We start from the raw sequence: 13011 nt of genomic DNA, 5'->3' as shown, positions 1-13011 counted from the left end.
AGCAAGAGAAGGTGCAAGGATCCTTCACACTCATCTTTGTTACCATCGCTAAGCACATGGGGCCAAGTGAGGACAAGGTCATGGCCAAGATCACCTTCTGGACAGCAGTGCTAAGCTCGTGTAGGGGTCGGTGTATTGCTCCCTGTGAGTCAGAGATGGAGTTCCCATCCCAGCATACACAAAGCCACAGGAATGCTGTCTACATTACTCAGAAAACCTCTCCTGCATCCTCTGCTTCCTGATCACTCAGCAGCCCCCACCTGCTCAGCCTAGGAGCTTTTCCCTCGGACCAAGAGAAGCACCCGGGCACGAATCTGTTTGGTTTTCACACTGTACACGATGGGGTTCATCATGGGAGGAAAGAGGAGGTAGAAATTGGCCATCAGGATGTGTACATGTGGGGCGACTTGGTGGCCGAACCTGTGAATTATTGAGGAGAGGACCACTGGTGTGTAGACCACTAAGATGGCGCAAAGGTGGGAGCCACAGGTGCTGAAAGCCTTGAGCTGCTCTTTCTTGGATGCCAGGCTTAAGACAGCCCTTAGGATCTTGACATATGATAGGGAGATGAACATCAGATCCAGCCCCACGATGAAGAGAGCTACAATGATCCCATACAAGTTACTGAACCTGGTGTTGGCACAGGCCAGATTGACCACGGCCATGTGCTCACAGTAGCAATGGGAGATGACGTGGGACCCGCAGTAGGGCAGCTTCCTGAGGAGGAAGGGCCCAGGGATCACTAGCAGAACAGCCCGGGCCAAAGCCGCCAGCCCAATCTTTGCTATCACTGAATTGGTCAGGATGGTGGTGTACCAGAGGGGATTGCAGATGGCCACGTACCTGTCGAAGGCCATGGCCAGCAACACAGCAGACTGCATGATAGAGAACGAGTGAAGGAAAAACATCTGCACCAGGCAGGCATTAAAGCTGATCTCCCTAGAATTAAACCAGAAGATGCTCAGTATTTTCGGCATGGTGGTTGTGGATAAAACCAGGTCGATCACGGCCAGCATGGTGAGGAAATAGAACATGGGCTTGTGTAGTGAGGGCTCTGTCTTGATAACATACAGGAGGATGCAGTTTCCTAGAAGGGCCACGGTGAACACTGAGCAGAAGGGGATGGAGATCCAGAGGTGCAGAGCTTCCAGCCCTGGGATGCCTGTCAGGAAGAACACTGAAGGATCAATGCCTGTGCTGTTGGAACCTGGTTGTGGCATCTTTTGTGAGGCTCACATCAATTTCTTTCCTTTCAATAAAACATAACACATGGAATGAAGAGAACCTGTAAATTAAATACATACAATGGGGCCAATCTCAGCTCTGGAAGAAGTGTATTGACTTTTTGTTGAGTTCATCAGTCATGTTGCAATAACACTAATCATACAAACCCTTAAATTTTTCTGTGCAAAATCATTTAGAGTTTTTAGAATGTCATTACAAGTCCCGAGTAATGAACCCCACTTGGTTACAAGTATCCTACCTGGTGTGCATTCTGCCGTGAAGTACCTAGTATATCTGGCTGCAGAGCACTTGCTTTCAGCTTAGGAATACCTGGCATGTTAAGCTGCATGTAGCAAGATGTACCTGGTACATTCAGCAGCACATTCTGGGTATTCAGCCTGGATGCATGTAGTACATTGGGGAACATGCCCACCAGCTTCAGAGCTGGAGCCTCAGCATCTACACAGCTATTCTTAACGTGGTACCCCGAGAAGCACGAGCCTGCGGCTGTCGACCCGAGCTGTGAGACTACCTGCCGCTCGCTGCGTAGACATCCCCAAAGAGCCTATGAGTCTGATCCTGCTCCCATTGAAGTCAGGGGGAGAACTCCCCACTGACTTCTGGGATAACTGAGCTGTTCTTTTTAGGTGACAAATCTGAGGGACTGTCCCAGGTGTCAGAAGAAGAAATTTTGGAACAAACTAATAAATTAAACAGTAATAAGTCACAGGACCAGATGAGATTCACCCAAGAGTTCTGAAGGAACTAAAATATCAAATTGCAGAACTACTAACTGTGGTATGTGACCTATCACTTAAATCTCCCCCAAACCAGATGACTGGCAGATAGCAAATGTGATGTCGATTTTTAGAGAAGGCTCCAGAGGTGATCCTGGGAATTACAGCCCAGTGAGCCTAACTTCGGAACCAGGCAAACAGGTTGAAACGATAGTAAAGAACAGAATTATCAGACATATAGATGAACAAGATTTGATGGGGAAGAGTCAGCCTGGCTTTTGTAAAGGGAAATCATCCCTCACCAATCTAGGAGAATTCTTTGAGGAAGTCAAACAAACATATGGACAATGGTGATCCAGTGACTATACTGTACTTGGACTTTCAGAAATCCTTTGACATGGTCCCTCACCAAAGGCTCTTAAGAAAAGTCACAAACAGACTTTGGAGAGAAGAACGTTTATGATATAAAAAGCCCAAATCAACAGAGATGCAGAGACTATTTTCACAAAGGGAAAAAATATTACAAGCTGCTACAGCCCATATTGATCGAAGGTTGTTGAAAAAATTATTAATTATTTCATTAACTGAGAAAAAATTGTGATCACATAATGATGGAGTCATAGATTTTCAGGCAAGAAGGGACCATTCTGATCACATGCTCTGACCTGAATAAAAAAGGGCACAGAGTTTCATCAGGGGAGTTCTGCATCTAGCCCATAACGTCTCGTGGAGTGAGACCGTATCGCTGAGAAAGGCGTCAAGTCTTGATTTAAAGACTTCAGGTGATGGTGACCAACCACACCCCTAGCTAAGTTGTTCCAAATGTTAGTTCATCTTCCTCTTTAAATGTGCACCTTGTTTCTAGCCTAAATTTGGCCAATCTCAGGTCCCAGCCATTGGATCTCATTCTGCCTTTGTCTGCTAGATTAAAGAACCTTCTACAGTCAGAAATCTCTTCCCATCTATGGACTTGGAGACTGTGATCAAGTCACTTCTTAACCTTCTCTCGGATAAACTAAATAGACTGAGCTTCTTCAGTCTCTGGCTATAAGCCACGTTCTCCAGCTCTGAAATCATTCTTGTTGCTCTTTTCTGAACCCTTTTCAATCTGTCAACAACCTTTTTGAAGTGAGGACACCAGACCTGAAAACTCTGTCCAGAGAGGGTCTCTCCAAGCTGTACACCTCTCTATTTCCACTCCATATTCCCCTGCTTATACATTCAAGAAGGGCATTTGTTCTCTCCATCACAACACTGCACTGGGATCTCATGTACAGCCTGCTTTACATCATGACTCCCAGCTCTTTTTTGAGTCAGTCCTTGCTAAAACATTGCCCCTGCTAAAGTTAGACTTAGGACTCACAGTTTGTTAAACCACTTTGTTTTATTAGCACAGCGCTTTGCTAATAACACCCAGATAATGTGAGCACCATGCAAGACACAAACTATTTTATTCATACAGATAAAAGGGCGAGCACTTAACAAGATAACAAAGGAAGCAGAATCTGATAAGTTTAGCTGGGCTAGGCATGCATATTTTATTTTTTTACTAACTATTATTGATCTTCTGTTAATATTTTGCTATTAGCACCCTTGTTTATGCCTAATGTTTTTTTTTCTGGCACCTGTATTTTAACATTTTTTATTTCTGCTTAAAGGTACATACAACATTTCTTTAATTCATTCTTATTTTTACAATATAATTCATTTTACTTTTACAATCCCTCCTTTTGGTCAAGCTTATGCCATGACCAACATTTTACTGGGTTTTCCATATTAACCGTTTTTTATTTTTTTGTTTATTAGCAATATTTATAATTATTATATTAGCACTTTGTTTTGGGGCAGTTACCTGGGTGGCATGCCTTACACGATTTTGGATACAACAGGAGACTAACTGAAAACATACAAAAATTATTAGGATTTTAAACAGGATAGTCAGGGCTTTCTGAAACAACCAGTTTTTTTATGCTAGAGAAATTGAACAGGTTACTTAGCCACTTTTATAAAGAACTTGGCTTTTTATGGGGAAGATATGAGATTTGTTTTAAGTGGCTAGAGCGATTTATTACCTTCTTGGTATTGTTAGGTATAAACACACAACATTGTTTTTTAATGAGAGCACAGGTTTTTTTTTTGGCCGCCAGCACTATGTTTAATGACTGACGGTTTTGGAGGGCCACCTGTCGGATTGCCACTGTTTTTTTGGCCAGAGCTTTTAAACTTTTTTTAGTTTTATTTGCCATTATTCTAACTACTGCTTGTAACCATAGGAGCCTTTTTGCCTGGTTTATTACTTTCCCAAGTGGGATAAAGGAAATGCCAATAGCCTTTTACAGGTGTTATTTCTGTTTCATATTGTGTTAAACGGACAAGGTTTTTTAGTGAGGTCTGGGGAACTGAGTGGGATAGCCAGGACAGGAACACCGGTTTGAGAGTGGGCTGGGATGTGGCTGCAGACCCAGCATTTAGAAAAAATAAGGGTCTGAGCTATTTACACTTGCTGCTGGATAAAAGAATTGTTATTGTGGACTTTCCAGACCTTAAGACACCAGCAGCCAAGGAACAGGTGCCCCCAGAGGCACATGTTGGAGGCAGGGCCCTTTTGGTTTTGACAGCCTTAAGTGAGGAAACCGTAGTTACGGTTTTACGTTCAGCAGGCAGCAGGCGCTAGGCTTGCTACTGCTTTTTTTTGGGCCTTGCTTTAGGTTGTTGTTTGCTTCTGGTAACCCTTAGGAGAACGTAGATTGTAAGGTATTGCAGGCTGTTTTTTTACTTTTGTTTTGGAGTTCAAATTGACGCTGCGTGGTCCTGAAGTGATGATTGATTTGCTGGGGGTGGTGCATTTTTACACTGCGAAGCATGTATTTACTTTGCGATGCCAGACAGTTTAACAGCCGTCTGGCTAGTAAGCAGTGCCTGATGATTTTTTGATGTTTTTTTAAGTTTTTTACTACTTTTTTTTTGACTCTGGCTATAACAATGGCCTTCACACCTTATCTTTTTCTGATGCATACATTTTTTGTTTACACAAACAGATTGAGAATACAAACAGTAGTATTTTATATTGAGCAAAAGGCATTGCATATTAAACCTTGCTAAGTTTTACAATTAATAACCAAGACAATTTACATTGAGACCCAGGCCTTTAATGTTTTTTTAATTTACTTAACATAGACACAATTGAGAATTCTGTTTTTTACTACCTAAATTTTAAAACAAAGAGTTAGAGAGGGCCCAATTTGTAATGCATATGGGAAAACAGAATTTTATAGACCCAGAGGGTTATTTTTTTTTGCTATTTAAAAAGGATGGCTAGCAGGATGAAATTAAATTATACAGGCATTTTTTTGGAAAAGGGCCCATTTTTTTTTAGAATGGCTGCAAAGAAACCAAGAATTCTTTCTTTTTCACATGGTTCTTTTTAACATTTTTTACAAAGTTTAACTGTTTAATTTTTTCCAGCCTTTGTAGAGTTAACTTTTTACTTTTTTTTTAAATTACTTGTTTATCTTTTAAAATGACACCTTTATCACCTCAGATTTCACCATTTTCAGCATTGTTCCAGGGGTTCATGCCTGCACTTACTGCTTTTTTTACTCCTGACACTATGCCCTTAGGGCTTCCAACCTGTTTTTCAGTTTCTTTATCTGTTGCTTGGCCGCTTTTCTGGGCTCGATCCTGCTTTTTTTCCAATGAACCGTTTGTGAGTGATATTGTGGTCACTTCACAATTTTGAAAGAAATGTTCAAGGAACGGGACCAGGAACGGTGAGCTAGTTGAGGAGCCCCCTCTTGCTGAATTGGTAGTGGAACACTAAAGAATCAGTTTCTGAGGCAGACAAGAAAGGGGAACAGAACAAGGGGATTTTTGTCCTTTTTACAATGAGATGGGAGTATCTATTCGGTTTCTGGGAAACTGGGCGGGCGGAAGCCCGCCCAATGCTAAAGGTTCCCCCCCACCCCCAGCCTAAGGGGAGGAGCTACAGGACCTGAGAAACCCACTAATTTCGGGGGACAACTAATAAAAGAACAGGGAGAGGCATGCGGTCAAAGGGTCAGAAGAAGGGAGCCTGACGGGGACACCGAGCAGAGAACCCCGGACAGCGCCCACTGCTCCTCGAAGGCGTCAAAGGAGCCAGTGGACGCCGCCCAGAGGAACTCCGCCCGGATACGTGTGAAGGGGGCTGGATTGATCCGGAATGGGGTTTTTTCAGAACTGGGTATAGGGGAGCGCTCGGTCTGGTGGTGGGAGAGGAGGCTTTTAATAAAGCTTTTAACTTATTATTTGAATATTAGAGAGAGGCGAGTTTTGATTTTGTCCACCTATGATTTGCCTCTTCCCATCACTGCATGAAACAATTAACCTCTCCTTTAGCCAATTTAGTTTTAGGTTGGCCGAGTTTGTCCTTTAAGAGGTCCACTCGGTCTTTGTTTCAAGATTTTAACAGTGGCCACTGAGTTTTGGGATCCCCCTGAATTAGCCTAGACCATTTTCCCAGAAATTTACAGGAGTCCAGACCCTTTTACAGGAGTCTGGACCCATTCTAAAATACATAAAAAGAGCCAGCGTTCGTTTAGGGAACTGTCCCGACTTAGACGTCTGGTTACCCATACAGGAGGACTTCACACACCAATCGCACAAGAAGGAAATTCGGGTTCATCAGAGCGATGCCCAGTGCAACACACAAAAGGAGCCCACAGGCTACTGCCTCAATTGCCCTTGCTTTCACACCAAGGGTTTTACCCAAAGTGCGGTGCGGCTGCGATTGTGCAGATTCCACTCACTCAGACCGCAGGGACAGGAACCCCTTGGTCGGGCGATCCCCAGACGGAGACGGCAACCGGATTCAAACACTCTACAGGAGGACGGATAGACACAGAGAGAGGACAGTCCTCAGTCCGGACAAAACACAGAAATAATTACCTGACCAGATTCCTGATGTCAGAACACAGGATCCCTACTAGAACAGAGTGGGAACCAACAGGTTCAATGGCTCAGACTTTACTGTGGTCATGCGCCTTTCCGTTCTGGTGGAGGACCGCTCGGGCCAAATGCCCAGGTGCCGGCTGCCACGGTCGTCCTACAGAAATGGTCAGGAATCACACAGCCCCAGTGAAGACGGATGCCATCTCGGTGGAACCTCCGAATTGTTAAAGTTAGACTTAGGACTCACAGTTTGTCAGACCACTCAGTTTTATTAGCACAGCGCTCTGCTAATAACACCCAGATAATGTGAGCACCAGGCAAGACACAAACTATTTTATTTATACAGATAAAAGGGTGAGCACTTAACAAAATAACAAAGGAAGCAGAATCTGATATGTTTACCTGGTCTAGGCATGCATATTTTATTTTTTACTAACTATTATTGGCTTCTGTTAATGTTTCGCCATTAGCACCCTTGTTTATGCCTAATGTTTTTTTTCCTGGCACCTGTATTTTAACATTTTTTATTTCTGCTTAAAGGTACATACAACATTTCTTTAATTCATTCTTATTTTTACAATATAATTCATTTTACTTTTACACCCCCCATCCTGTAAGTGTGATCTATGGTTCTGGTTCCTTGATATGGGACCTCACATTTAGTTGTAATCATCTGCACGTTGTTCAAGTGAGCCCAGGTTAGCAAACGATCAAGATCGTTTTATAGGACTGCCCTGTCCTAATGATTACTTGTCTCCCTGCAAAAACATATGTCCCCCAGACAGAAATCGCCCATGATAACACAGACACACAATAGTCTCTCACAAGGCAATTGTACAAAGGGAGAGAACTATGGCTCTGTATGTGTAACCCAAACATCCCTGATTTTTTGAATACTCAGTAGTTTCTTCGCATAGTTTTTTTGTTTTTTGATGGAATTAAATAGTTCTCTTCTAAATGACCATAATCACTCTTGTCTCACGTATACAGGCGTTAACCATGAATCATTCCAGTATTACCCCAGTGTGACTGACAGTAGATTGGGCCCAAAGCTTTCCATTTCCTTTAAAAATCTCCTATTTAGAAAGATCCTGATTAGCTTTAATATAAACTGCCCCAGCTCACCTGAACCCTGGCTGCGTCTTCTTCCCTCACAGCACATGCTGAATTCACGCACAAACAGCAGGACTCTGCACTCAGCGGGGATCAACTGGGTGAGAGAATTTATGTCTTCTAATGACACCCTGCTGACTTCATTCCCCATGTGGGAGTTGAGACACTTGGGTCACTACAAAGGTAGATTTGGTGGGGGCTGTGACTCGAGTGTTCAGGGGGGGCTGGTGTAAGGACAAAAGTAATATGAGATCTGAGCTGTGTCCTATTTCCAGAAATAACGAGTAAAATGCAGTGTCGTCAAATAATTTGTATTTTATATTAGAGGGAAAAATCAACAAGAAAAAATCCAAAGAAAAAAGTCTGCAAGAGGAAGCAGGAGAGAAAAGATTCAGAAAATATTTAAACAAGCCACCTTACTGAACCCTTCTAGTATCTCTGTGCATCTGAGTGTTTGAAATCTAAGTTCAGTTGCTTCCAGGCTCTGTGCCTAGGATTCATATAAATGCTACTGTCTAGTCTCTCCTCTCCAGGGCTATACCCCATGTGAGCACTTTTACTTGCTTGTTTTATGAAATGAAGATTTAAGCTAGTTCAATACATTGTTTAGGAAGCCTCTGGCTTTAACCAGTGACTGAATGCCAATCTAACGCGTGTGGCTAAGATGACACCTCTCTCACTATAAAACGTCTACAATTTCCCCGCCTGTTTACACAGATCCCGGAATGTAGTTTTACTGCTTCTACTTTGCTTCTAAATGTGTTTACTAGTTTTTACTAGTTTTTTTATATTATGTGCAAAATGTGAATTCAGGTGATTTCTGCCTTACATAGAATATTTGAAAGAAATTGTGAAATCAGTGGTCCCCAAACTTTTGAGGGTCACGCCCTCCCCCTTATCTCTGTCCCAGGCCTCATGCCCCCCCAGCTCCAGAGCTGGGCTGGGAACAGGGCTGTGGCTCGGGGGTGGGAGAACAACATGAACAGGGGTGTATGGGGGCGGAGGCTGGGGCTGCAGCTGGGGATGGACTTGGGACTGGGAGTGGGACCATGGCCAGGGGACAAGGCTGGGGGTGGGAGCGGAGCTGCAGCTGGGCTATGATGGGGGCCAGCAGCTGGCATGTGGCCAGCTGCAGCTCCACACCCTGCCTCACCACCGGGCCGGGAATTGAGCCACAGCCAGAGGCCAAGGCTGGTGGCTGGAACAGGGGCAGGAGTGGAGCTGCCACCAGGCCTTGGTGAGGGCCAGCAGCTGGGACCTCAGCTGGGTGTGGAGGGCTGCCGAGGCTAGGGACGGGGCCAGGCACGGGGCCGGGAGCCAGGGACATGGCTGGGGGTGGAACTGGAGAAGAGCTGGGGATGGGAATAGTCCTGGTGGTGCTACCTCACCAACCCCTGTGGGGGCTGTCCCGGGCCCTGCTATGCCCCCCAGATGTTCCTCCCTGCAGCCCTAGGGGAACGCGCCCCACAGTTTGGGGATCTCTGCTCTAATTGCAAATGTGGTGATTAGAAACTGTGGGTTATAAATGAACAAACCAGTTGATCAGGTGGCAAATATGAGAAAAGTGTTTGTACAAGAAGAACCACATGTGACTCAAAATAGTGGGGGAGTTACCTCCATGAATTGGTTCCAAAACAGTTATGAGGAGTTACCCTCCCAGGCTTTGCTTCTCTATACTCTAAACTATATTGACCTGGGATAAAATCACTTGTCACTCAACAGCTTAAAACACCCCCTTTGCCCACTAAACAGACACCAGCTTAACTCTAGAGGGCAGTGTCTGGTGGTACACGGTTGAATTACATACAAAGATGGTGTTTTCTCTTTTGAAAACAAAAAAGGGAATTTCAGACCCGACGAGGGTTTTTTATGGAACTCGGTAAGGTCAGAACAACAAAACTCTGCTGTGAATTGTTCTGAGGGCCCAGTAAGTTGATTGGAGAAACTCTTCTCATAGACTCATACACTCTAAGGTCAGAAGGGACCATTATGATCATCTAGCCTGATCTCCTGCACAACGCAGGCCACAGAATCTCACCCACCCACTCCTGTAAAAACCCCCTAACCTATGTCTGAGTTATTGAAGTTCTCAAATTTTGGTTTGAAGACCTCAAGGTGCAGAGAATCCTCCAGCAAGTGACCCGTGCCCCATGCTGCAGAGGAAGGTGAAAAACCTCCAGGGCCTCTGACAATCTGCCCTGGAGGAAAATTCCTTCCCGACCCCAAATATGGCGATCAGTTGAACTCTCAGCATGCGGGCAAGACTCACCAGCCAGCACCCAGGAAAGAATTCTCTGTAGTAACTCAGATCCCACCCCATCTAACATCCCATCACAGACCACTGGGCATACTTACCTGCTGATAATCAAAGATCAGTTGCCAAATTAATTGCCAGAATTAGGCTATCCCATCATACCATCCCCTCCATAAACTTATCAAGCTTAGTCTTAAAGCCAGATATGTCTTTTGCCCCCACTACTCCCCTTGGAAGGCTGTTCCAGAATTTCACTCCTCTAAGGGTTAGAAACCTTCGTCTAATTTCAAGTCTAAACTTCCTAGTGACCAGTTTATATCCATTTGTTCTTGTGTCCACATTGGTACTGAGCTTAAATAGTTCCTCTCCCTCTCTAATATTTATCCCTCTGATATATTTATAGAGAGCAATCATATCCCCCCTCAACCTTCTTTAGGTTAGGCTAAACAAGCCAAGCTCTTTGAGTCTCCTTTCATAAGACAGGTTTTCCATTCCTCAGATCATCCTAGTAGCCCTTCTCTGTACCGCTTCCAGTTTGAATTCATCTTTCTTAAACATGGGAAACCAGAACTGCACACAGCATTCCAGATGAGGTCTCGCCAGTGCCTTGTATAATGGTACTATCACCTCCTTATGTTTGCTGGAAATACCTCGCCTGATGCATCCTAAAACCGCATTAGCTTTTTTAGCGGCCATAACACATTGGCGGCTCATAGTCACCCTGTGATCAACCAATACTCTGAGGTCCTTCTCCTCCTCTGTTACTTCCAACTGATGTGTCCCCAATTTATAATTAAAATTCTCGTTATTACTCCCTAAATGCATGACCTTGCACTTTTCACTGTTAAACCAGTTTACAAGGTCATCCAGATCTTCCTGTATGATATCCCGGTCCTTCTCTGGGTTAGAAATACCTCCCAGCTTTGTGTCATCCGCAAACTTTATTAGCACATTCCCACTTTTTGTGCCAAGATCAGTAATAAAAAGATTAATTAAGATTGGTCCCAAAACCGATCCCTGAGGAACTCCACTCTCTTCTGAGAGGCTCCCGGCTAATTTAGTGCATTCCCCACATCCCCTCTTCTCTGGATATCTGAATTCCAGAGCATGTTCTTCAGACAGAACCCTAAGGAAATCACTGGGTTTCAGTCAATGCATGTAACCTGAGCTTTGTATTTCACTGTCATTTCGACCCTCAGGAGGAAAACCTGTAGGAGAACACTTCAACCTCCTGGCCACACAATAGCAGATCTTAAGGTGGCCATCCTACAGCAAAAAACTTTAGGACCAGACTTCAAAGAGAAACTGCTGAGCTCCAGTTCATCTGCAAATTTAACACCATCAGCTCAGGACTAAACAAAGACTGTGAATGGCTTGCCAACTACAGAACCAGTTTCTCCTCCCTTGGTTTTCACACCTCAGCTGCTGGAACAGGGCCTCATCCTCCCTGATTGATCTAACCTCGATATCTCTAGCTTGCTTCTTGCTTGCTTATATATACACCTGCCCCTGGAAATTTCCACTACTTGCATCCAAAGAAGTGGGTATTCACAGCTCATACTGCAAAACGTCTGTTAGTCTATAAGGTGTCGAAAGATATCAGTGCCGACCTGGATGATCCCATGCAGAAATGGCCTCTTTTTCCTCCAGGTCACCTACCCCACAGTGTGCTCACCGCAGCCTTCCCATGATATCCCCCTGCCTGCGCCCTGCAGTCTCCGTGTGTACTCAGCTCATGTGTTTATATCAAGGCTTTCGGCACCTGTTTCCCACCTTTGCACCATCTTAGGAAGTAAGGATGCAGGAGAGGTTTTCTGAGTTAATTCGACAGCATGTTTGTGGGGGCTTTGTATACGCTGGGATGGGAACTCCACCTCCGACTCACAGGGAACCATACACCGTCCCTACACGAGCTTAGCGCTGCTGGCCGGAAGGTGATCTTGGCCATGCCTTGTCTTCACTCTGTCCCTTGTGTGTAGCACTGGTAACAAAGAGGAGTGTGAAAGCTCCTTGCACCTTCTCTTGCTTTGCTGGAACATCTGGCCTTTATGACTGACACACCCAGCCACAGGCACGGACATGCATACTGCCGGAACAAATGGTGTATCTGCCCCTGACATTCCGTCAGCTCCGAGATGCAGCAACCCACCAAGGGCCATTTAGGCATCAGAATAAGTGCTGAGTGCTGGGCTCTTCTGTCCCAAACGTGCCACCATGGAAACTGCTGGTGCCAACCTTTTTCTTTTTTTTGGAAATCTGGCCTTAGTTGTGGTGTCTGAACATTTGAGAGTCTGTCCCCAGTTGTTTAACCCTACCACACAGCAGCACAACGCACCAGGTCGAGAAAGGTGTATCTGCATCAAAGAGCACTTTGAAAATCCCCAAATCCTTACCAGAGTGATCTCAGGCACAAAGTATTTAAAGTTCACTTTCTGATACTGTCAATAAATAAATGAAACAGAGTGGTGTGTGTGCGTGTGTGCATGTGTGTGTGTGAATAAAATACTCAGGAAAAAGTCTTGCTCCACTTTCCTCTCACCTTTGTTCCTGTTGTCTAATATATGCTGGGTAGCATATAGATATATATCACATACATAATCTGTATTATCTGCACCGTACATATACTAGTAGTACGCATTAAGTACCAATAACGTTAACTACAAACCTCATAACAAAAGAACTAGATAAGTTAAAAAAAGAACTAGATAAATTCATGGAGGGTAGGTCCATAAATGGCTATTAGCCAGGATGGGC

At 44.4% G+C, this 13011-nt stretch overlaps 1 protein-coding gene across 1 annotated transcript; it reads right to left on the bottom strand.

Moving 5' to 3' along the window:
• Positions 1-269: 269 nt before the first annotated feature.
• Positions 270-1220, bottom strand: LOC120400864 (olfactory receptor 52K1-like). The gene has a single exon (XM_039530130.1). It carries the CDS (start codon positions 1218-1220, stop codon positions 270-272), a length of 951 nt encoding a protein of 316 aa, XP_039386064.1.
• Positions 1221-13011: the final 11791 nt, after the last annotated feature.

This window comes from Mauremys reevesii, linkage group 1 (assembly GCF_016161935.1).
Source record: "Mauremys reevesii isolate NIE-2019 linkage group 1, ASM1616193v1, whole genome shotgun sequence".
Taxonomy (NCBI): Eukaryota; Metazoa; Chordata; order Testudines; family Geoemydidae; genus Mauremys; species Mauremys reevesii.
The sequence above is the reverse complement of the archived record's forward strand: the minus strand, read 5'-3'. Positions and strand labels throughout refer to the sequence as shown.